The sequence below is a fragment of the Ooceraea biroi genome, chromosome 3, assembly GCF_003672135.1.
Source record: "Ooceraea biroi isolate clonal line C1 chromosome 3, Obir_v5.4, whole genome shotgun sequence".
Lineage (NCBI taxonomy): Eukaryota > Metazoa > Arthropoda > Insecta > Hymenoptera > Formicidae > Ooceraea > Ooceraea biroi.
Genome location: NC_039508.1, coordinates 1,904,250 through 1,929,806, shown reverse-complemented (window position 1 = coordinate 1,929,806; position 25,557 = coordinate 1,904,250). Strand labels below are relative to the sequence as shown.

Below are 25,557 nucleotides of genomic sequence, written 5' to 3'. Positions count from 1 at the left end.
GAAGAGAGGGCCAAAGAGAATTTCATTTATTTAATAATTGAATCTCTTTAATCGGTCTTTCTGTCTAGTACTAAGTACTCTATCATTAATACATAATTATCACAATAATTCCCTCTCACCGGATAAATCCGGGTAAACGGTTCATTGATTTAAAACTGCTCAAAGATCCGATAGAAATGTGCACATTAAATATAATTTGATTTTGGTTGCTCCGATATCACGCGATTCGCAAAGAACAGCGATAAAGAGAAATGTCGGAATATTAAAAATTGGGTCTACGTTTCCCGCTGATTCACTTGTTTTCCGCTTCCGTAGCCGCGTTCACGCTTTTCCGCGACCTTATGCTCGATCTTTGTATCATGCTGCTCCTCAGGGTCTCGCCGCGGGTGGAAGCTCTCATGGAATTCCGCAGGCTGCTGCGTTCGAACGACCGGAAGATGGCTACTGGCGGTACCTCCACGTCAGCAGGCTTTTTCCTAAAAGATAAAAAAGCAACTTAAATATCTTGTAAATTATAACTTGCAAAAATACAGAAATAGTAGTGACAGAGAAATTTTGCGACAGACAACTTGGCACTTAGAGGCTTACTTTGAGAGACATGGCATGTCCCACATCTGTTGATCTTTCCCGAAATCTTCGCCGTCCTGTAGAGTCTGTGGCAAGTCTTTGTCGAGCGTTTCCGGTAAGAACAACGTTAGCAGACCGCCCAGAACGCCCAGGACACCGAGAACCAACAATGGCAGGATGGGCGAGACAATGTCCAGATAAACGACGAAGGGCGCGAGAATGCTGGCAACGTATCCCATTATGTGGATCAAGGCAACGCCTTGAGCTCTCACAACCGTTGGTAATACTTCGGCTGCATATTGAAGACCGATGTTGTACGAAATGTTCACCCAAAATCTACCAACGATCGCCAGGGTGGCCGAATAGACCTCTAAAATGAGCATTTAGTTAAAAACTGCATACGAGATGCAAGATATGCGTAACAATATTCTGTGAACACACGTTGGAATCAACGTAGGAACTGATTCCGTGCAATAATTGTGCAATATATGTAATCCCACTTGTTGGTTTGGAAAAAATAATCCCGCAGCATTTTATAGAAAAAATAAGCTCGCAGTTCACTCACTGTTCGAGACCGCACTTGCCCAAATGCTGAAAATTCCGGAAATTACCATGGTACCACATGCCAACCATCGTCTACCCCATCGATCCAGAACGAGGGTGAGGAACGTGTCGGCAGGTAGCTCAGTGAATGCCGCGATAGTAAACGTCATAAAGACGTCCAGCCCGAGATTATTCACATTTCTTACGTGACCATCGAATACCAGCGATATCGCCATCCTGCATCGTGTGAGACATGATTGATAAAAAGGATGATTGCTTTCTAGCAAGTATTTATATTCTTATACACTATTCTATTAGGAGTGTGATTTAGTTTTGAGGGTTTTGCAACAGATGGTTGTAGTGTCAGTTTGTTCCAATAGCTGTTTCCGATAACTGTTGTTTCTTACAGTCTTGACATTATCCATGACATTTAGTAGCATTATAGCAATAGATGCAATAACAGTCGTGTTTATTGTTTATATCATCGTAAAAATGCAACTTCCGAAAGAGCATTTTCGACATGCGTTGCTTTTGTTTTTTAATCAAAAGAAAACTGCGGCTCACGGTTATAGAATTCTTGTGGAAACTTATGGTGATTCTGCCCCATCAATTAAGACGTGTGAATACTGGTTTAGACGCTTTAAAAGTGGTCATACTGATGTGAAGGACAAAGAACGCTCGGGACAACCAAGAAAGCTTGAAAATGCAGATTTGCAAGCATTATTGCACGAACATCCAACACAATCCACTTCAGAACTTGCCAGAGCATTAAATGTTGATCGTACAACAGTTACGAAACATTTACATGAAATGGGAAAAATTCAGAAAGAAGGGAAATGGGTTCGACATGAATTATCGGAAAGTGCCATTTGAACATTTGCATTTCGTTGATCGCCAGGCAAAAAAAGAAGAGTCTTTTGTCTCGGATTGTTACTGGGGATGAAAAGTGGATCTATTTTGATAATCCGAAACGCAGAAAATCATGGGTGGATCCAGGCGAACCATCAACATCCACTCCGAGACGCAATATTCACGGTTGAAAAGTAATGCTCTGTATTTGGTGGGATAGTGTACTATGAGCTGTTAAATCCGCATGAGACTGTCACGGCTGATCGTTATCGACACCAATTGTACAAGTTGAAGCAAGCATTGGACCAAAAACGACCACCAATTGCGAGTAAACGACGGAAAGTGATTCTTCTTCATGACAACGCTCGACCTCACGTTGCGTTATCAGTGAAACAAACACTATTAGAGCTTGAATGGCAAGTCTTACCGCACCCCGCGTATTCTCCGGACATTGCTCCATGCGATTATTATTTGTTCCGGTCGATGCAACACGCTTTAGAGGATACACACTTTCATAATTTCGAAGAAGTGCGAAAATTCGTCGACGAATGGATCAACTCAAAAGAAGAGTGATTTTATCGTGGTGGAATCCATCTCTTGCCAGAAAGATGGGAAAAAGTTATAGAAAACGAAGGAAAATATTTTGATTAAGGTATTCATTCATTATCATATTTAAATACATGCGTTTTTGAGCAAAAAAACCCTCAAAACTAAATCACATCCCTAATATATTCTTTTATACAAATTTTTTGTTTTCATTAAACGCTAAATAAAAAATTAAATGAAAATTTCTAATCGTATCGTAATCTGAGAATCTAGTTGGAAAATTAAGAAATACTCTATCGCGTATTCGCAAGTACCGTTATACTCACCAGATAATAATCAAAAGTAACGTAATGTTTCGTAAACGTGGACTCCTAAATAAGTCCACCACGGAGTAAGTTTTGTCCGCTTCTTGCTCCTTGCACACTCTAGCGCAGGTTTCCTGTTAAATCGACAAGCGGACAACGTTTACGTTCGTGTGATTTGCCATTAATAAACTTCTCGCAACAGTGTTTTTACAGACGCAAAGAGAAAATGAAGAATGACTCTTACACGGAAGTTCTGGTAAACGTTCTCGGGTACTTTCGTGCCGTTGATTCGCTCGAATTTACCTAGGATTTTAATCGCTTTTTCCACTTGGCCTTGACTAACGAGCCACCTCGCGCTCTCCGGTACCAACCAAGGTGCCGCTATCGCCAGAGCCAGAGGAACGGATATGGTGATGCAGGTCATTCTCCAGTCGGCCAGGAAATACGCGATCCAAGGTAAGATGCAGGCGGCGAACGTGAAGAAGAGAGCTATCGACATGTTCGCCACGAAAGTCCGCCACTTTGGTCCCACGTATTCCAACACTAACGAAACAGATACGTTGTGTCAAGTATTCTCTCAAAGTACCGACTGTTGTAACTTTATGCAAAATTCTTTACTATCATATAAAAAAAAATATTATAATGCCTCGTACTAAAGTTATGTCTCTGCACTTGACTCGCAGTATACACGTTTCTATTTGCTCTTCTTGCCCCATAGTCTATTTTCTATTTCGGCCTAAGTCATCCTGATCGATTTCGCGAGCGATCATCCGCTTGAAAACCTTGAAATCAACTTGACTTGAAATTATGAACATTATCATGGTGAACATCCTTCGCTTCTGACCTTGTGCGAGGCATCCGAAATAAAAAGGGGGACGTGAAATCTTTCTTGTAATTTAGATAATGCTCGGGTATTATCACGGGCAGTATAACGATTGACGCAAATCTCTCGGCGTAAATTTTACGGTGCTGGTCGAACCTGGTTTATCATCATCCTTGTGATACAACGAGAAACGCATGGACATTAAATCGCGATAACGTTTCCTGTTTATTGGAAGGATAACGCATTATTACGCCGCCTACGTATCGTAATTAGATCGACGAGCGGTCATTTTTCTAATACGTTCGCAGATACCATCTATCTTTAAAGCGTAAAATCAGTACGCGTCTGCTCGGTGATAATTACAAGGTCGTGAGACAGTAGAAACCGATTTATGCGTTTGGAGATTGCAGCATTCGCTCGACCACAATTATTTTACGTTTCTTCAATCATTGTCCAAGTTATGAACCGCTGATTTTTAATTTCATCTACGTCTCACTGTTATTACGTGCGTGACAAAACAATGTCAAGAATCAATTTACATTTTGCTAAGGTTGGCCGAGTTAAAAGGATTATTAGAGTATAATATCGTGCAATATTCCGACTCCAGGTATAACAACCCGATGAAATGTCAGCGAGCGTAAGCAGTGAAACGGAATGTAATCCTTTCACGAGCGGTCCGCGCGCGGTCCTTTAATTTAAAACGACACGTGCTTCTGACATTGGCCACGCTTCTACTGACGACGGTGGAATCGGCGAAACGGAACTGGCAAAGCGCACGAGTGCAATAACCGTGACTTTATGAGTCAAGCCGGGCGAGCTTGACCTGAAAGCTGAATCCGGCAATCGGACCCCGTGTGACTCGATGCCGGAGATACTCGAAAAGATACTTGATCGAGACCGACGATTACCCGGAGGGGATTGCCAATCTCTACTTGCCCAAGGCCAATCAACGGTAAACGGTAATTACGCAAGAAGAGATCAAAAATCATTTCTTTCATCTCCTTGGAGAAGCGATCGCGAACACGCCGAACGTGACGGTGCGAAGCAGGAGATTTGGCGTTTCAGGTTTTTCACGATTTCGATTTGGGACTTGCACGATTGTGTCTTGGACAACTAATTGTGATTGCAACAAAATAATGATGATTATCTAGAATCGCGATAGCTGACGGGGTGAAGGCTGACTGTGCCTAGTTTGCTGAACGCAAGGTGACGTGTTCATTGTTTCACATCTACGGAGAGAAACATGGAAGGTATTTGTTGAACAGAAACGTTCATAGAACTTCGCTGCTAGTTTTACGACCGCTAATTAATGGCGATGAGCGTGCCGGAGAAGAAAACTTGTTTCGACGGACCAACTAATTCCGATCCTGTTTGACGATACAACAGCTAATCGCGCAAAGCATTCATTGTAGGTTTCAAGTTTGATAAATCGATAATCGTAGCGGCGATTATGCACGCTATTGTGTCTGGTAGTAGCAAATAAAAGTTGTCGTAATTCATTTTCCTTCGATTCTCGATTGTTAATATGCGCGTGCAATTAGAATGTAAGCAAAAAACAATTAGAATGTAAACAAAAAACTAATAAGTCGCAGAATCTTGGATCAAGCTTTCACATATACCTATTGGCTCGGATTTATAATTAGCCAGTCGAGTTTGACTAGGTCATTATCATTGCTATTACTTTATAGATCGCGATTACTTTATGGATCGCGAACGAGATCCATAAAGAGCTGTAATTAATGACACAAAATTGCGATTTCTTTCCCTGTTCCATTTATAGTCTTGAATCGCGCATTAATCTTGAATTGCCGCGGGACATGCGGATTCTGTGACTCTCAGAGTCGCACGATTCTTCCTTCGACCTTCGAGGCAATCAATCACACGGAAGAAATCACCAAATGATTTCTCCGCTATTAACGAGAAAATAATTGCTGTACGAAAACTGCAAAAGTCTTTGTTCGTTAACGCGTGAGAAATTGATGATAGAGATTTCGACTCACAGACAGCTTTTCGTAAAAGATTCAACATAAAAGATTATACATTTACCTAATATGTACATCATGGTGAAGCAGTTATCGAAGGCGAAGCCGACGAAGAACCGACATAGCGCAAACTCCCAAAAGCTGTTTGCTAGCACCGTGGCAACACCCGCCAGAAATCCGGTAACATTTGCACCGACCAGTGCCGGTATCCTGCCGTATCTATCGGCGATCCATCCGAAGATCAGGCCGCCGAAGATCGCGCCGACGAAGAAGACGCTCTGGGCGGTCGTCGGCAGCGCGCTGTGCTCGCACACCCATCCCAACTGTAACAAGTATCTAGGATCGAATTATTTATTTCGACACGTAAGCCAAAAGTCTTTGGTCTCATCGAATTTACTATGGCAGTCGCTTGCGCGTACCACGGAACAATCTAATCATTTTCAAATGATTATCTTTTTTAGTTCTTCCTCTTCTTACCTCAGTTGCCACAGTCTCGTAGGGGATGTCGGAAAAATTAAATTCCCAACCGTGCGAGCAACTCCTCGTCGGCCAGCTCGGATCCGCCTCTTTTATCCCCTTCAGTAGCACCTCCGTATAATTCACGTCGTACATGGTGCACTTTGAATGGCCATCCTCACCAGTCGGTATCGCCAACGCGATCCTGACGAATAAACAGATACGGTGCGTCTTAGAAACATGAAATTAATGTAGCAAAGTTCCGCTCAAAGACATGATACAAGAAATGCCAAAGATTCATCCGATAAATGTCAAGAAGCTGCAATATATTCCCACGGGAAATCGGAAACGGTGCCGGCGATTAAAGTGCGTATAAAGATCTACAATTATCGCGTGCACCTCCTTCAGTTAATAACGCATGCAATCTGACCTTTACGCAAGACTTACGTAAATGAACGAACACATTCGACATCGATTGCAATGCACGTACGACATTTTTCATCCTCGATACGCTTGCGCGAGCGTCTCTACTCGCACGCTTGACGAGTCAGTAACTGACTGCACAAAAATATTAGTTTACTCAGTTGAACCATAAGCTGATGAAACATGACATACGTATACGCAAAAGAGCACTTGTTTCTAACGCACTATTTAAAATTTGGTTGTTTGTTCCAAGTAACGCATACGTGGCTGTTAAAATCGTTTACCTCAGCGTATATTAATTCTAAAAAAATTGATAACGCTTTGTGTCGGAGATGACAGAATTGGAGATTGAAGGTGACAGGAATAATTGCACACATGCACGATCAGAAGACACAGGTATCCTATATAAGGTATTCGTCTCTTGTCGCTCATGTGCAATCAGCATGGCATTAGCGTGGTGTTATGTCGAAAGGTTTGCACAGGTATTTTTCACGTTCACGCTCTCATTGCTCGTACGAAGGTTTCGAGCAAATTTATTATTCATTATCCACGAATACTATTGGCCTCCGGATAGCCGGACGTATTGTGCCAAGAAATGCATATTTACTTCATTGATTCTCGTTAGAACATTTAAAAGAACAGTTCGAAACATTTGCATAAATATGGAAAAATTCCGCCGGCAAACGCGAAGGATGTCATAAAAGATGTCGCAACGAAACGGAAACGTTTCGAACACACACACTTTCGCTATTTTATAAGGTAAAACATGACTGGGACAATGATTCTTGTTAATACCAAAACACAGAGCTGTCCGTTATAATTCATAGCTCGTGACAATAGCTTATAAACACAGAGATATTATTAATTATGATTCTCTTACGTGTACCGCGAACATTAAGGAACATTTTTCCTCTTTACTCGATACAAATAGACACGGCAATGTAATTGGTTCATCGATTATGGAGATTAGCGGATAAAAACGGTACACTGGCTGCTCCATTTGGAAAGGACTGCAAGTGTTGCGTAATATTGACACGTTTCTTACGAGTTTCCGCAAAAGAGTTGGCATCAACCGGTCATTTATCTCGTCATTGCGCTGACGTCAAAGAATATTAATCCGCGCATAGGATTACCAGCTACAAATCGTGCAATCGAATTGTAGCTGCGAAGGTCTCGACGTTATGTCGTTACCATACTTTCCCTGGCTAAACGTGTACCGCTAATGTCTCGCACTTTCCGGTTTCCATCCTCCCGTTCTCGTTCACAATCACGGGAGATGAAAACCCGTGACGTTGAACGGCAAAAAGGCGATAACGAGGATAGTAAATATTCGTCGTGTCATTTTATTTTTTATCGAAAAACGTGGCAGGTGTTTACTCCAAGCACGACATGACGGATCGGCGCTTTTACAATTTACCAGCGCGCATTTATTTAAATTATAATGTAAAATTATATCGTTTCAGTTAGATTTGCATATTTCGCAACAGTTAAATGAGATGCATAAAAGCTAATCTCACGCAAATGCGAGCAAGTGGTACTGCAAATTTGCATTTACTTAACAGTCGCGAGTAGTCGCGTATGCTTCTAAAGAGTGATTAGAAGAGGATATAATAATAATAATAATAAGTTAGCAGATAATAATTCGCGAGTGTGCGCTATGTCACGTTTAACAGCGTGATTGTAAAGTGTGCTAACCAGCTTTCAAAGCGAGAAAACATAATGAATCACCGTTTCTCCGTATTCCGGGTAATTGGAATGTTGAGGATTTATTTGTGAACAATTAGCCACAAAAAAACGAAATACCGGTAGTCATAATGGCCATTATGAACGTGCTTGAAGATGCAATCAAAATGTGACATCGAAATGGGAAATGTAGAGCAATAATTGAATTATCTCTCCATCATTCTTTAAATAGGCGCCTCAGAAATAGATAAAAAGGAAGTATTTACGAAAACGCGACCGTACGCCATAACTTGCGAGTGTTTTACGTTCGTGATAAAAGCTTTTTCTCCTATCGAATCATATCTTCATTGTCATTTGTCGTCGTATTCCGTGTCAAAGTTGGAACGCACAGTTATCGTGCAAGACTGTTTCCAAGCGAAACAATGCTTGTTCCAGACTCGGTCACCTGACAGATACGTCTTATCGAAAGTCTCTTGTTGAAATCCCCTCTAATTGTATCCATCCACCATTTATTTATCGACAAGTATCAGTAATGTGCGGTGCACTGATTTACAGTCGATTTATCTCTTTTTTTGCTCGCCGAGCAAACGTGAAAACCGGATCAGAAAGAACGGATGTACATATTGTAACATGATAATAAAAAAGATGAACACTGGCACTTTGCTTGCAGTCTTCCGAAATGTTAGAACGTCTCTCCGCTAACGAGCCGGCCACTTCCGTCTTACCTTTCCTCGACCGTGAGGTTCTGCAGTTCCGGTACGCGACACCAGTACTCATCCGGCACGAGGGTGATGAAAATCTGCGAAAAGTACACCCAAGCGACGAAGAAGGCGAACGGTATCATCAGCACGAAGAGGATCCTCTGATAGGTGCCGAACTCGCCGATGTGCGGCAACAAGTCGTCAAAGTCCATGTCCTTGGGCTGTTCCTGGCCGTCATCTTGGCTGTCGGCGTCCTTGCGGTTCTTGGCGCGCTTCTCCTCGATCGCCGGAAGTCCGTCGGACGAGGCCGAGGTCGACAGGCCGTCGGAACTCGGGCCCCTCGGTGAGAGATCCTCGGCGGCCCCTCCGGAGAAATTCTCCTGCGGCGGCATCTCGCAGTCCACCGAGATCTCCGAAGCTCCCCGAGAAAAGAGAGGAGCCAACACTTTCCTCGGGCGGCTGCGACGACCGCGATTCGGCTCCAGCCTTCTTCGCGCGCGTGCGACAGGCTTCCTTGAAGAGAAGCACTCGCCTCCGGGCTCTTCCGGGCTCGAAGACGACAACGAGCGGGCCACACTCGGAAGACGAAGGAGTCTACGTTCCGGAGAACATGCTGAAGATCTCTATCGTCTGGTAGCGACGAAAGAAATCGTTATCGGTGCCACGCGCGCACGCGACTGGTCTCCTCCTCGAGCGTCTGGTCGTCGCGATAATTCGAATCGAATCGGAGCAGAGCTGGGACGATCGGCCTTAGTCAAGCAGCCTCGAGCATCGTGGAGGTACAATCGCGAATCGGGAAAGTCGAGGCTGACCCAAGGATGATCGAGACGCAAAAAAAAGCGGGCAAATCGTGAGACGAGAAACAACGACTGGAACGATCTGTTCCGTTCGTAGCCGGCTATATAAGCATCGACGGGGTATGCCCCCTCTCTCTTTCTCTGCTGCTCAACACAATTCAATGTTCTCCAAGTGGCATTGAACGCGCCACGGATCACATCGATCGCCCTCGTCCATTACTGCACCTCGTACCACCGACGTTGGCCTCTTCTGTTTCCTAGCGGTGCGCATACCCTGTAGCATACCCTGTACGGCGCAGACACACAGTGGATATTTTTGGATATCGATTAAAGTCGCCGTTAACGCGCAATATTCACTTCGAAATTTTACCTCTCCAACATTCTTCAAACTAAGCTAGAGATTATTCGCGGGGGGGAGAGGTCGCAATCACTTTTCGTTCCACTATTCTTAATCCACGAGAGATGTCTGTTTTATTCATTGATCTTTTTTCACGCATGGAAATACGTGCTGTTGCGGATACTTTCTATTCTAAAGTCGGTATACATTGATCTCGCTATAGCTCAACTATAGTTGAATCAAGGGGTCCTTTCAGGTGCTATAAAAGAGTTGCTAAAACACGTCGCTGCAAAAGACACTCTTTCAACACTTGCTTTCAATATTCACAGAGTCATAAATTGTAATCTAGAGCAAATATAATACACGTCGCTTTGTACCTTTGAATTTGTCTCATTAAGCGGTACACATATAGGTGAATAAATAAAGCACGCGATTTTCTTTTTGAGATAATATCTCAAATATTACGTTAAAAAGAAAATTCGTACGTATGCATGGTAATACGTAACATGTGAAATAATATTAAAATTATTTTAATTATATATTTCTATTAAATGTAATTAATTATTTATTATTCGGACATGTTACGTAAGATCTCTCGCGGGTAGTATTCCGCTAAGAAAGAAAATACGAACAAAGAAATAAGAAATATTACAATGATTAAAATGCGATTGAATTATTATTACTTTTTTTATTTTCCTGACTTGATGTAGTATTGATAGAAAAATGTATCAAGTTGCCATATATGGAGGGACAATGTTTGCAAGAAAGAGAAACAGAGTATTAATTTTGCATAAACGCTTATAGATCCATGCTGAATCATTCCGGTGACGCGAGCTTGCAAATCTTATTTGATAACGATACGATCTGTGAAATCTATATGTGGCAACACGTGTAAAATATCTTTTACAATTTAGGATTTACAATACGTGTTCGATTCCAGGGAACACTTATTTCCGTTGACGTCGAAGAATAAAAAGTATAAAGTAAATGACCCAATGAGTCACACGGGCAATGTTCGCACGATTATACCACTGTGAGATTTTCACGGCTATTTATATTAATTAATCGCGAGGTTTATCTGATCGGAAAATTAGACGGGATTAACGCAATTCGTATATTTTTCTGTCATAATTCCGCAGCTGCAATAGCTTGCTTTTCATACCTATGTCCTCGATAACAGGCGAAAGGAACGCAAGAGGACCTTATCTCCGCAATTGTCACGATATCAAGAGATCGTATCGTCGAGATTATGAGTTCTTTATCGCGAAATTGTAATATGTTCGCAATTAGACAGATAATCGTTAATATACGACTGTCTGCCGCCAGATGATTGATAAAATATCTTCAACGATTATGTAAAGCACCTGCAAAGCATACGACGAATTTTTCACTATTTTTAATTGGCTCATCTTATAAAAATTTTAATTTCAAATAAACGCACTTATTCTTTTCAAAGAAGACAACGAGTAACGGTAGGATAAAAACGAGAACTATTTTACATAATTAGACGTGATTATCATTTTAAAAAAAGTCTGCTCTATTCTCAAGAAAACGTAAATGGATATAAATATCTTACGCCGACGTCTTTCCAGCAAAATCTTATATTATATTATAATATATATAATCTTATACTATATATTATAATATTTAATATAATATATTATTTATTATAATATTATATTTATTATATTTTATTTGAAAATTGTCTATAAGACGCAATAAAAAATGCATAAAATATTTCTTGTTATATTTATCTTTATTGTTAATGAACGTACAATTAAGTGAAATGAGAAATGTTTATGTGGGCCGCTGCGATTGCACCGCTGAAGAGTAACTGCGTCTGCGCAGTCATTTAGTCGATGTAACGTACGTATATACACCTTCTTTGAAATACTAGAATTGTACATTTTAATATTATATTTCAAGTCAATAATACGTTATAATTTATTCTCGGTTATATTATATACAGCAATGAAATCATGAATTTACTGTATTCAAATTTTTTTTATTCTATGGTTCCGCAAATTTCTAAACATTTTAAGTATCTCTGAAAACTGTTTTGCATCAATATCATGTTCCTAGATTACCACATAAATTACATCTGTCAAATTATTAGCTAGCACGTTCTTGCAATGTCCTCAATAATATGGATACAAATTTAAAACGATAATAAATTAATTTTGTATTGTTCATTACTAAAACATAATGATATACATTACATGTCATATTATATTTTGCGCGATTGCACTCTTTTAAAATAAACTTTAATCGAAATTGTGTCGATAAAGATGTAAAACCGACGTAATATTTGATTCTAATATTTTTTAGTTGTCCAACGTATTATATGATCTCCTAAAAAATAAGAATTATGAATAAGTGTTATATATATATATATATCAAATTTGATTTTATAAAATACGATAGTAGTATTAGTGGTTAAAAAACGGAAAAAAATACTAATAATAACAGAAAATCCAAAGTTTTGAAAGCTTGCTTTAGGTCAAAAATACCCTCGTATTAGTACTTGTTACTTACCTACAACTTTCTGTTGATATCAATTTTTTCCTATAAATTATTGTCGCTACTACAATAATTCCTAGTAATGTAATAACGAATATAGTAACTGCAACTAAAGAGATTATTACAGTTTTGCAGAAATTGTTAGAAAAACTATGTGCCATTGTTAAAAGGAATGCAATAATACTTACACAAGATCTTATACGTAGATATTGATATATGTTTCGATTGCGTCCTAAGGCACTTTGTTATATGCGATAAAGTACCATTCACCGTGGGGCATTCTAAATCAAGTATTTTACAAAACAGAGGAAACAGGTCTGTGTTATTGAAAGGTTCCAATACACATCCCGGTATAAAGGCAGGACCATTTGCGAAAAAGAACGGATGCATCTCCACAGCCTCGTTATCGTACCCATGCAGCCCAAATTCTGTCCGATTGGTGACTGACCGGGAATAACGATTCCAGATTAAAAATGGTCCAATAAATGTAGCGACAACCACGTATCAGAGACTTACCCGTAATATTAAATTTCTGTTTGTAATAATCTATAGCACTATACAGATTCTGAAACGCGTATCCAACTTCGGCTATAACAAAAATGGGACCAACACGAGTATTATTGCCATAGTGGTATTTCTTTGGGATATCTTCTCTTTTATAGACTCTAAATGTATTTGTTTGCTGCGCAGCGGATTTTAATTTTTGATAAATTGCTTCCTCCTTTCCTGCAACAATTTTCCATATAAACTTCTTTTATGAAGAGTTGCAGTAACAAATACAAATAATTTCATCACGTGATGAAACAGCCTTACCAGAATGTGGATATATATGTAATCCTGGCGATGTTCCCACGAATGCGTAATCCTCCGGATTGATGTAATTTGTCAGATTTATTATCCTTTCCATCGTGACGGATGCCATGCCATGATCACTTAAGTGAATTACGTTCAAATCCGTCAACCCGTGATGATCAATTTTCTCATGCATATATCTCGTGATATTGTCCAACTTTTGTAGGATTTTATCAAATTCAGGACTATTAATTCCTATGGCATGGCCGTGGTAATCTGGCTCTTCGATGTATAATATCCCAAAATTTATTGGATTTATGGGATGTACAAACCATGACATTAACGTATCAACTCTATCTTCCCATGAAATTGTCTCATTAAATGACTGAAATATTTAATCAGCAGGATGATTCCTTTCAAAATTTAAATTAAAACAATTATAGCTCTCCACACGTGTATACGCAAATACCTGTGTAAAAGTAGGATATACTCCTTGATACTTGAATACCGATCCTGGCCACATCATTGTACCACTGTGTCTATCTCCACCGCTCTTCTCGTTAATTGTCTGAATTGTATATTAATAGTACATTAAAGTACAAATTAATAATTAATATTATTAAGACATATTAAGGTATATTAAGACATAAAGTAGAACAGCAAGTACATCTCTACGTACCCAAATTGGAAGAATACTGTTGTCATAATGAAATAGTTCGTACGAATACTTTGTAACATTTCCTGTTGCAGGTTCGTAGTACTCATTATCTACAACCCCATGTGTTTCCGCATACAACCCTGTTGCCATTGTATGATGATTGGGGAAAGTTTTGGTGACAAAGATGTTCATCATGTAATCTGCAGAGGTGCCATTTGTTTTTAACTGGCTCATGAACGGCGTCAGATTTCTCTTGAAATAGTCGTATCTGTGAAAGAAGAAATTCAAAGAAGCCATTAAAACATACTCTTGTTCTTAACGTCATGCCATGTGAGTTTGTACGCTGGTTTTCTTTCTTTTACAATTTGTCATACCTAAATGCATCGTAAGAAACGACCAACAATTTTGGATGTTGCCTGTCCAGCACAGGACTCGCCTTGGCATGTAGCAAGAGAAGAAGCAGCGAAACAAATGGGGCTGTAGAAATCATGACGATACAACTTCGCTAATCTACGAAACGTTACATAGGAGAGATGAATTATTGTCGTGCCGCCTCTAAACTGTCAGCAGAAATACCGTTCATGGCTATACACGTATAACCTGTCAGCCAAACGTAGTCGAGCTAAACTTGGAAAAAATGGCTGCGTTCAGTAGAGAAGAGTGCTGCTCACTAGGCAGTTAGGAGTAATTCGCTCCATTGTTGAGTTGTATCACTTGAGAAAGAAAGTTTGATACACAATCTGAGCGGTATAGTTCATCAATAAAATTTCATCTGTCCATTACTAAATTCCAGCACTTGACAATAGAAACGTTGTTTGATTTCCTTTTGAGTGACAACACTTTAAAGTAAAAGCTTTTATGTAACGCTACCGAATTGTAGTACTTGAAAACAAAATTGCGTCTGACCCAATACCGAGTCCTATTACTATCTCGCTTTTCGTCGGGGACAGTGGCGGCTCGTAGCGGACGTTTCGGAACTAATAAATGATTAGCGTCCAAGTTCGGGGCGCCTGTGGAATGGCGACTCATGCATCTCGAGCGGTGGACAAATTGCCATTCCACAGGCGCCCTGAACTTGTCGACCTCCATTTGTCGATATCATTTGGTTCCAAAACGTTCGCTACGAGTCGCCACTGTCTTGCAGCGAAACTGGAGCTAGTAGTGCAACTCAACATTAGATCAGCCAAAATTGCGACAAACTGCGAAGTTCCAATTTGAATACACAATTTAGATGTACAATACCTCCGTTTATCGCCATGTATGTGTAATTGTTGATTAATATTTTGTAAATTTATTATATTTTTATTCGATCGATATTTATTAATTATTCGTATTTAAATTTTTTATCTTAATCTTTAATCTTTCTTACAAGTAAAGTGCTTATAAATGTGCAATTAGACGTAACTTTTAAGCGTAGTGCATGAATATTCAAGTATTATGCTCCGGGCACGGTATATTTTTACGTCCCGAGTGCGTCCAAAATTGGAGCAACTTGTCATGTACATGATACTGAGTTATTCATGGCGACCAATGTTGTACGTACAGTGTTTCAATAAAAGTGTATTATTCGTTTCAGCTTTGATCCAATCGCGGAATCGACATAATAGTACCGCTGCAGTACTCGGCGAAGAGCGGAAGGAAACGAAAGCATCATTCGGAGGAAAATGTCAAAACTCGAAGAGGCGAACGAGCACATCCGTCAGGCTGAGAAAGCGTGAGTGTTCCTTTCTCACGAATGTTTTCATATGATAGCAAGGTTTTTTCTGACATTTCTAAACGTCGTTTAAATGCCTGTGAGTGTTATAATTTCGGCTATTCAGGTACACTCATTATTATCTTCTAACTCAAACAGCAGCTATTAACAACGACAAGTAACGTAGTTTAAAATATCGTGAATGTATTATGAAATTAAACTTGAAAAAATGCTTTTAAACGTTACGTATATTTTTAGATTCAGTTAAATATTGAATATCAGACAGAAATAATAAAAGTGATGACCAGGATTGATATCATAAAATCCAATAAATTCTCAAACAGTTAAAGATAAATTGTTAAATAGCAATTCTGGACAATTATGGACTTGTCAGTGCCAAAAATTAAATTGTTGTTTGGAAATTAATGTAACAAATTAATTTTCCTTGCAGCTTGAAACCTTCTTTCCTGAAGTGGCGACCTGATTACGAGGTAGCAGCTGATGAGTATTCACAGGCAGGTAAGAAGAACCAAACTATAGTTACCAGTAAGAAAAATTTAATTGCAATACAATAATAGCACAAGAATAAAAAACTGCATTTTCATTAAAAATATCGTTAAAAGTAATCGGAATGTGAATAAAAAACTTGATTGCCTTAAAAATGTGCAACAGCTTTGGAGGTGAAACTATTTCTTGATCTTTCCGTTTCAGCAACATGCTTTCGGGTAGCCAAGTCATACTCACAGTGCAAAGATTGTTTGCTGAAAGCAGCTGATTGTTATAAACAGTCCAAAGCGTATCCTTTGATACAAAGAAACAAGTTCTTTTATTATTATATTTGGAATTAGATTATGTCTAGCCATTTCGTTTTACCATTATGATTATTATTTGCAAAAGCCTTAAATGTCTTAAAAGAGAATTTGTGTTTCTTGATTAATTTCTTTTAAGCTGAGAAAATGTGATTTCTATATCTGTTAATTCTTCTTAACTACAATTTAACAATACAGGAGATTTCACGCAGCAAAGTATGTACTACATATACAGAAAATTTAAGTCTTCTAGCGTATTGTGTATTTCAATATTATAAGAATACAATGGTTTCAGGAGCTACGAGCAGGCCCTGCTCATTTGCAAGGACATGGGAGACTTGTCGGACATAATGCAATTAGCTCATACTGCCTGTAATCTCTTTCAACAACACGGTTCTCCAGAATCGGGTGTAGCCATCCTCGACAAAGCAGCCAAGATACTGGAGGCTACACAGCCGCACCAGGCTTTGGAATTGTTCAGGCGTGCGGTTGACATAACTGTTGTAAGTAGCCATTTCGTATCGCAATACAACGTTTTACAAAATTATTTTACAGTTCTATATGATGATATGACTATAGAACTTCAAATAAAGAAACAAATTTTTACCCATTTGAGCAAACGGATATTTGTTATAAAAACATCATTCCAAGTAAATCGAGAGAATTTTATGTTAAGTTTCTACTAAAATGATTTAAAAAATAACAGCAACGGAACCTTGTGTAAAGTAACTGTGCGTGTTATGTACTTCCAGGGCGAGGATAATCCACGACACGCGGCGGAATATATAAGCAAAACTGCAAGATTACTGGTGAGACTGCAAATGTATGACGATGCAGCGGATGCGATACGTAACGAGATTGGCATGTATCAAGAGATCAAGCATATGCAGTCAATCGGCAGGCTCACCGTAGCACTAGTGCTAGTGCAATTGGCACGGGGCGATCAAGTAGCGGCAGAAAAAGCCTTCAAGGAATTGGGATATTACTGCGAGGCGCCCGAGGTACGACGAACAAATAATTAACTCGGTCATTTTTCTTCAGAATCTTTCAAGGCAAGGGAAACATTGTTTCGTCTTTAGGTGCAAACGTTAGAGATGCTACTGCAGGCGTACGATAACGAGGACGTGAATATGTTCCGGACGGCACTTAACAGTCCCTTTATCAAGCATATGGATGTGGAATATGCCAAGCTGGCACGAGGTTTGCCTCTACCACAGCAGGAGTACACCATTCCACCAGCTGGAGTAAGAGCCAACGCCGCAGAATCATACGTCTCCCCCAATGCAACGAAAGTCGATCAAGCCGAAGCGGAAGTTGATCATGTGAGTCTCATCATCATATATATGTGTATGTATAAAGAAGATTATTCAACGATATTGATTTTCTAGGAGAAGACTAAGGGTGAAAGTAGTCAGCCGACAAAAAAGATGGAAGAAAAGCCGGATGCTGCGCCATCGAAGCCAGTGCAGAAACAAGAGCAAGAGGACGAGTACGACGAAGGCCTATGCTAATCGCTTCTAGATGTAAAGGATTCTTTATTGTTCATGTAAAGTGTTAACTGTAACGCTTGCACATATATTGAGCGTTTCACCGAGAAAATACCTTGTTGGCTTCGAGAGAATTTCTCTGTCTCATCTTAACTTTTAATGAACTTTCAAAGTTTCTTAGCACGAAATATAAAAACAAAACACAAATATTTTGCGGATAACAGTTATTTCCTTGATATCGCGTAGGCTTTTCTTAATTTAAATGTCTTGCAATTTAATCTTATACTTATTAATGGCTACAAGGTACGTGAACATTACAAGATGAGGCTTGATATCAAATACTGCACGCAAAAAATTAGCATTTTCTTTTACAGAGATTTTACACGCTGCGATTAAAAACAAAACGCTTGATTTCTCGATTAATTACAGGTCCGTAACAATAAAGAAGACGCTTTAAAGAATACTACTATGTAAAGATTGTTATGTATCTGAAATTTCCTTGACATTATTACAACTCGAGGAAACGGCTAGTTATATTTTGTGTTCCTGGTCATTATTGTATATAGCAATGTCAGAAACATTTTAAAGAAATGTATATTTATTTTCACATGTGCATATATGGACGTTATAAATAATCGTTAAAAATGACATAATAATTTGCAGAATTTAAGAATGTACAAAGAATTGTTCATATGAAAAATGATTAGTTTAGAGACAGCCATTGTATTAACTGTTATTGAAATGATTATTTTCTAGATGTAAGTGCCGAGACATTCCATACAATTACAAAAGATATAGAGATGTAAAAGTGCTAGATTTTGACCGTTAATATATTTACTTGCATAATATATATATATATATATATAAATATATATATTTAAATGCCTGTTAATAAAGCAAAATTCCATTTAAAAACGGTTTCAAGTTTACTTTAAAGCTAGACAACATTACCGACTGAGTTGATCGTAAACGTCCAGCGATACGAACGTTGCCGTACATTCGAGCCGGCGAATCAATATCGCGGTGATCGCGACGTGAACATCGCGTGGCGTCGAGACGCGCCGTGCCGGGGCGCGCTGGGCGCGCACGGCTGTGAAAATCGAATAAATAGTAGTGCTCGGTGGCAGAGGGTCGGAGTAGACGTCGTCGACGTCGCCGACGTCGTGCCGAGTCGTGTGAGTACAATAAGTGGATCGAATTTGCGCGTTGACGTCTCTCCCTCTATCTCTGTTTCTCTCCCTAGTCTCGCCGTAGCGCAGACAGAGACAAGTGCGCGCGGTTCTCGGCAAACAAGCGCACCGTTCCTTGGGGTTTCGGTCGCGCTTGGAATCTTGTCCCACCGATGAGCGGACGGTCGTGGCGCGATCGCGCTTCCACCGAGGGTGCCGCGCGGCCGTCGCGGCGAGACGGGCCGCGGACAGGACTTTAAATTCAAACACGGAGAGAAAGAGGAATGACGCTGGAGAATCCGTTCTTTGTCGTCAAAGAGTGAGTACACCACGCGCGGAGGACCCGCCAGTGCACGAATTCTCCCGGGAATTATCGCGAATATCGCAGCCCCGAGCAGAACGGTCACAGCGGGCATATCTCGCGCACATTTTTGCTGTAGGGATTTTTTTCTCGATTTTCTGAGCCGAGGGGAAGCGCGCGGGGTGATTGCAAACACGCCGATAACAACGCAGCCGATAAGAGCTATCGGTCAGAGATGCGACATCGCGGATCAGAAACGATGGATACGCGACGACCGCGTCGATCGACGACGAGGCGTTATTATCGCCTTATCCTACTTTTTCTGAAAAATGCCCCCGGGGTGTGGAGTTATCTCGAGTTGACACATTGCCTGAATCACACTTCGATACTCGTACGACTTAGCGCGACGATATCCCCGATGGATCGTGTCTAATAAATGTTGCACGATGTTGCACGTCTGACAGATTTGACGTTGTCGCGAAACAATAGCACGAAATTAATATTAGTTTTATTATTTTGTTATTGTCATTAGTTCAACACTAAGTAACTACTTGTCAAGTGCCACAGGCGCACAAACAGATATTCAATCAGAAAAAAATATTTTTAAAATTGCAATTGAATTAAATTAAATTAAATTAAAGTTTTTAAATATTTTTTAAATAGTTACAAAATTTTTATTTTGCCGATGGTTGAAAAGAGCGATGTGAATTTGAGTCTGAAATTTGAATGAATGAATCTCGGTTTGAGTCCCGCATTCTGCATGTCGTGATCTTACTTGGCGCGACTTGGGCTATTTTAGCGAGGTGTGCAAGGCGCTGAACAAAAACCGCGGATTGTACGGACGCTGGAGCGAGCTGCAGGATGTCACGATCACGTCGCCGACCGGCGGCGGTGGTGCGCCGATGAACGGCGCAGCTACGGCGCCGCCGATCTCGCGTACGGACGAGCTCGACTGGACCACCACCGAGCTGCGAAAAGCGCTGCGCTCCATCGAATGGGATCTCGACGATCTCGAGGACACTATCTATATCCTTTTTTCGACTAGGACTTCAAACTTGAAATCTCGAATTGACTCTTTCGGCCCGTTCCACAAGTTGTATGTCGGAGCCGGATGTCGCGAATCGTTTTTCGATACTTTCAGTCACAAGCATAATTTCATATTATTAAAAGTATTTTTTATATTATATGATAATAATTTGAATGAACAAGAAATTTACTTGACATATTTACTTTATATAAATTTTTCAAACTTTCGGAAAGTTTTCTCCACAAATCTTTTTTTATACTATTTTTAAAATCTACATCACGTTTGTGATATAAAAAATGATTTTCACGATAAAATCAATAATTATTTCATCTATTATATTTACTGATTCCGCGTTTACGTTCGATTTTTCGCTTGCGCGTGATTTCGATTTACAATTTGACTTTATCTGATTTTTAAGTCGCCAATTTATGGATTCTGTATTGTTCTTAATATGTACGATACACGTATCGTCGAGAAAAACCCGACAAAATTTAAGATCGACAACAAGGAGTTGACCGTTCAGCGAGGCTTCATCGAACAGGCACGAGAAGAAGTCAAGGTAATTAATTAAATAGTTTGTCGTATTAATTATTGATGCTTTTGTGCCGCAAATATAGAAACATTGTTCCGACAATATGTCGGTTATTACTAAAAATAATTAAAAATATTAAAATTAATATTAAAAATAATTTTCAAGATTCTCTTCCGATAATGCTAATGTATAACATAATAATAACAACAACAACACACTAATAATACTATTATTCGTCGTATGTAATCACTGCAGTTCCGCGATATTTGTTATATAGAACGCAGCAGGCTTCATGATATAAACGGTATCCGTGAAAGCATTCGCGTTTGCAAAACTAATCCCTAACGCCAGTCCTTTATTAAACGTTCCACAGATCATGAAGGACAAACTGAATCTAAGCCGAGGGCGGGATCGTGACAGCACGGCAAGACAGGTTTGTATTTACCGTGTTAATATTACGTTTTTCATCGTTAATTACCTTAATTATATTTCATTATATCGTAACTGTGTCTGGCACAGTTATCGTGACTGACGAAAGATAATAAGTAGTACATAAATGAGAAACAGCAGACAAACATGGAAATTGCCCTTTGAATTTTCGAGCATATTATTGTTCATTATTTATTGCGTTTTGTATGAACGAAAAATTATTTATTTTTTCACTCTTTATTTTTTTCATTATTTATTTTTTTATCGTTTAAAATTGATTTGAGATAATCCGATTAATAGTATCAAGAATTTCTTGATATTTGAACTATCGATAAAATAAATCGAAGAAACCACTTGGGTGATGCTTGGCGACCATGGTGCCATCTGTAGGTGAAGCGTTCAATTTCTCTTCATATCGAACGATAGATATCGTCGCTGATCGACGCACTTTAGTAGTTTAGTGCGCCTAGTGCGCTTAACCTTGAAGGGATGAGTTGTCGTATCGGTCTTATCTGTTAGTGCTATTTTGACAATTAACGCGCGTTGTGGCATCGGTAAACCGGTCAGATCAGTCTCTCACGAGACTGTCGACATTCGTAACCGACAATGGTATACACGGTATTCACGTTTTGCATTTTCAAGCTTGAATGTTTCTGCCCTTTATGTTCACCGAGTAATCTAACGACTTTTAATTATATATTTATTACAACGTACAAATAGATTTGACTTGCAATAATTTTCACAATCTTACTTATACGTACGCTGTACGTTTATGACAATTCTGTTTGGCATATGTTTTCAGCCGCTTTTGGACAATAGTCCAACGCGAGTGCCAGTCAATCATGGTACTACCAAGTACAGTAAACTAGAAAATGAAATGGACAGCCCAAACAGGCAATTTTTCAGCAGCACGATGCAGCAGCAGAATGCTATGATAAGGCAGCAGGACGAACAATTAGATATGATTGGGGAATCAGTCGGTACCTTAAAAACAGTATCCAGGCAAATTAACAGCGAACTAGACGAGCAAGCTGTGTAAGCAAAAGCGTCTTTCGTTATTCTCCTGTAAAATTTTATGCGCGACATATTTGTATCGTGTAACAAAAGCAAAAAAGTTGTACATTAATACTATTAATGTTTTAAGATTTCAAGATATATTTTCTTGCAGAATGCTGGATGAATTTGGGAACGAGTTAGAGACGACAGACTCCAAACTGGACGCAACTATGAAGAAGATGGCCAAAGTGCTGCACATGAGTAATGGTAACTATGATAATTACATCCCTGCTCCTACTACCCCAATGTCGTCTAGCGTTGCCAACCTTGTCTCCTCCGATCACAAGCCCTCTTCTTTCTCCTCGCTGTCCACCACAATCACCAATTGTTTTCTCTGTTCGCGAGATTAATTTTTATGCATTCTGAGACAATTTGACAGCACCAATGATTCTTTTCTTTCATTTTTACTTTTATTAAAATTTACAGTATCTCCAATGCAAAAATGTAATCTGGATTGTATTGAAGTAACATCATTGAGAAATCAATAGTTTACGAAGATGATACTTCATACTTTATTCCGACATAAAATATGAAACATTTCGTGAAGCATTTATTATTCAAAAATCGGCAAGCGAGAAAGTATAAGAGGAACAAGTAAATAATTTTTCCAAAAGAATCTAATTTTGCAGTTGCATCATCGTTCATTGACGCTGTCGAAAGGCTCTTCGAAAAAAATTAGTCTAGAGAATGCTGTTTAATTAAAGACAGATTATTTTTTTAAATTTTGTTCAAGTCTTGTGAATAATAGTATATTTTACATTCTTAGTAGAAATTCACGTTTTACGTCCCAGACGCAATTAGGAATGTTTACAAATTTAAAAGATTCCACAACTTCCTGTTAAATTAGAAAAATATTAGTCTTAAATTGATTTAGATTAAATACCGTGGCTGAGAAGAAAGAGAGATGTTGTACGCGAATAGTCTATATATTAGAGTATATTATTGCAAAATTAGATGTGCGTAATATGAAGCGTAGTATCTCCCCTAATCTGTCTTAAAAAATTACTAAATTACTAAATAATTTCTAAATTACATGTATATTTACTTAATTATGTGTTCAACAAATGATTCATGTAAAAGCAATTGTATATGATTTACTAGTTACATACTTAACCACACTACACTAATATTCCAATTATACGTTACTTACAGACTTATTGCTCACTAAGTGATTTTAATAATTAGAAGTAATTTGATGGCTTGCTTTTATCGTTGATTAACAATGAAGAATAATTCAATAATTTAGTAAATGATTCGTTAATGATAGAAAACTGATTTCATTAGTAGCGCTTTTCGTAATAAAGAATGATCTAACGTGAGTGTCTTAAACATCTTTTAACATTCTTGGTTCTAACGTACTGCTATATCAATGTTGTCTACATCTCTGTTACACCCTTTTTTTATTAATTATAATTCGCATTAATTATAAGTTAAAGGATAAAAAAAATTTAGACGGAAATGAATACACATGAGAGAATACATTAAAAAATTAGCTCTTTTGATTAGATGCAAAATGATATTTTGCAGTGTAGATCGCGATAGATCGATAAATCGTATTGCTGTAAATTTAAAAAGGAGAAAGACCTGAAGAGTAAGACCTAATTAAATAATCCTAATCGCTGCTATGTAAGATGTGATATAGTTTGTTATAACAATCATAGTTACCAAAGAGATATCGAGTCTTCTTGTTCAAAGTGCGAGTGTAATGTTGAAATCATGAGGACGGACCAGCTAGATTTTTTCGAGAGGGAATACCCTTAGTAGAAGATTATATATATATATCGCAAAATGTAGTCATCGAATATTATTTGACACTTAGAGCACCACGTTGATGTCAAGGATTAGAAAGGATTACTTTCCTAAAGTAAAAACAGTTTAAACATTTCATATATCTTAAAAGCAAGAATTTTAGAGAATCGTAATAGAAACCGGTAAATCTGTAAGTCTAAAATATCTCAATACCTAAAGATTTATGGACCATGAACAAAATGGTTGAAAAATTTCAGACTTGGAGAAGTGGACTCTTCGAGAATTTGACAATTAAAGGTAGAAGTTTAAGAATCAAAGCAATCAAATTAAAGGAGTATAATCAATTGTATTTCAGAATTTCAAATCGCAGAAACAAATTTTGTGAAAATTAATTATGAATAAATACTTCGAGATTTGAATGTTATTTTGTTTTTGATAGCTAGAATGAGAAATTCTGAAAAATGAGAAGAAAAATACATAAGATTACTACGATAATAAACGCTAACAAGATACAAATAAAATATATATTAAAAGTACTAATCGTATATCTTACTCGTTGGAAAAGTTGAAAAAGAAGATGATTCGATTATATGAATACATGAATGAGAAATATATTAAGGATCGTATATCTGTGTGAATCGAGAAGGATGCAGATTGTAAATGTAATAGAACAAGAATATAGTTTTACTGTTATTTGTCTTTCTTTCCTCGACGACCAATTGTGAAAAAGAAGGAACGGAATACATTGACGAATAAAAGTTGAGAACTGATTTGTATTGTAAACAACTATAAATGTTCCTGTTTCCTTTTTGCAGTACTTTTTATTAAAAATTACTCGTCCATTGTAAGAAACGAAATAAGAGTATGCAACCATATTCTTAGTGACATTAATCAAAAATTAAGAAATAATCATCCGACTTTGATTGACTTTTCATGCAAGTTATTTAAAGATTGTGCTATTCTAAATTGTTGATGCTCTTTTTGACGCCAGCTACAAATGTAGATAAACAAAAACTAATGATTATATCTGAACAAACTTTTGTAATCTTGAAATAATCTCTGAAATAGTCCTGAGATGATTATTTTTTAGTTGTACTTATTCTCTTACAACCTGTACACAATTTTCCCTCTGACATTTTGTTATGCTTATAAAGCAACAAAGAACGTCTATGCCATTTCTTCACAGGCAAAGTAAATTAATCAAAGTAAATAGGCATGAATAACTATTGCATAAATAAGATACATTACTTGTCATTGTCAGGATGTAACAATTGCCGTTAATACACGATAGCGATTTATGAAAAAAAAAAAAAAGTTTAATTT

At 38.5% G+C, this 25,557-nt stretch overlaps 2 protein-coding genes across 2 annotated transcripts; one reads left to right on the top strand and one right to left on the bottom strand.

Annotated features, from left to right (window-relative positions):
• Nucleotides 1-29: 29 nt before the first annotated feature.
• Nucleotides 30-14,909, bottom strand: LOC105283180 (carcinine transporter). Its single transcript, XM_011345711.3, has 15 exons — nt 14,357-14,909; nt 14,004-14,250; nt 13,794-13,892; nt 13,346-13,709; nt 13,049-13,258; nt 12,721-12,975; nt 12,548-12,641; nt 8,903-9,364; nt 6,093-6,276; nt 5,680-5,938; nt 3,055-3,353; nt 2,832-2,944; nt 1,133-1,347; nt 589-937; nt 30-476 (listed from the first exon to the last, which is right to left on the bottom strand). The coding sequence occupies exons 1-15, from the start codon at nt 14,470-14,472 to the stop codon at nt 293-295; spliced, it is 3,450 nt and encodes a 1,149-aa protein (XP_011344013.2). The 5' UTR covers nt 14,473-14,909; the 3' UTR covers nt 30-292.
• Nucleotides 14,910-15,150: 241 nt separating this feature from the next.
• LOC105283173 lies at nt 15,151-25,001 on the top strand. Its single transcript, XM_026968391.1, has 14 exons — nt 15,151-15,240; nt 15,559-15,696; nt 16,127-16,194; nt 16,387-16,471; nt 16,683-16,700; nt 16,780-16,987; nt 17,237-17,485; nt 17,564-17,797; nt 17,873-17,990; nt 20,189-20,467; nt 20,933-21,027; nt 21,374-21,433; nt 22,232-22,464; nt 22,598-25,001. Exons 2-14 carry the CDS (start codon nt 15,647-15,649, stop codon nt 22,833-22,835), a joined length of 1,935 nt encoding a protein of 644 aa, XP_026824192.1. The 5' UTR covers nt 15,151-15,240; nt 15,559-15,646; the 3' UTR covers nt 22,836-25,001.
• Nucleotides 25,002-25,557: the final 556 nt, after the last annotated feature.

What these genes read in the sequence shown, in the direction of transcription:
- LOC105283180 (XM_011345711.3), bottom strand. Translation starts at nt 14,472, where the DNA reads ATGATTTCTACAGCCCCATTTGTTTCGCTGCTTCTTCTCTTGCTACAT. An exon ending in ACATATATATCCACATTCTG is followed by an intron (nt 13,259 to 13,345) that starts GTAAGGCTGTTT and finishes AAATTGTTGCAG; the next exon opens with GAAAGGAGGAAGCAATTTAT. An exon ending in ACGTTTACCAGAACTTCCGT is followed by an intron (nt 2,945 to 3,054) that starts GTAAGAGTCATT and finishes TCGATTTAACAG; the next exon opens with GAAACCTGCGCTAGAGTGTG.
- LOC105283173 (XM_026968391.1), top strand. Translation starts at nt 15,647, where the DNA reads ATGTCAAAACTCGAAGAGGCGAACGAGCACATCCGTCAGGCTGAGAAA. An exon ending in TGATGAGTATTCACAGGCAG is followed by an intron (nt 16,195 to 16,386) that starts GTAAGAAGAACC and finishes TTTCCGTTTCAG; the next exon opens with CAACATGCTTTCGGGTAGCC. An exon ending in CGAGTACGACGAAGGCCTAT is followed by an intron (nt 17,991 to 20,188) that starts GCTAATCGCTTC and finishes TCTCGGTTTGAG; the next exon opens with TCCCGCATTCTGCATGTCGT.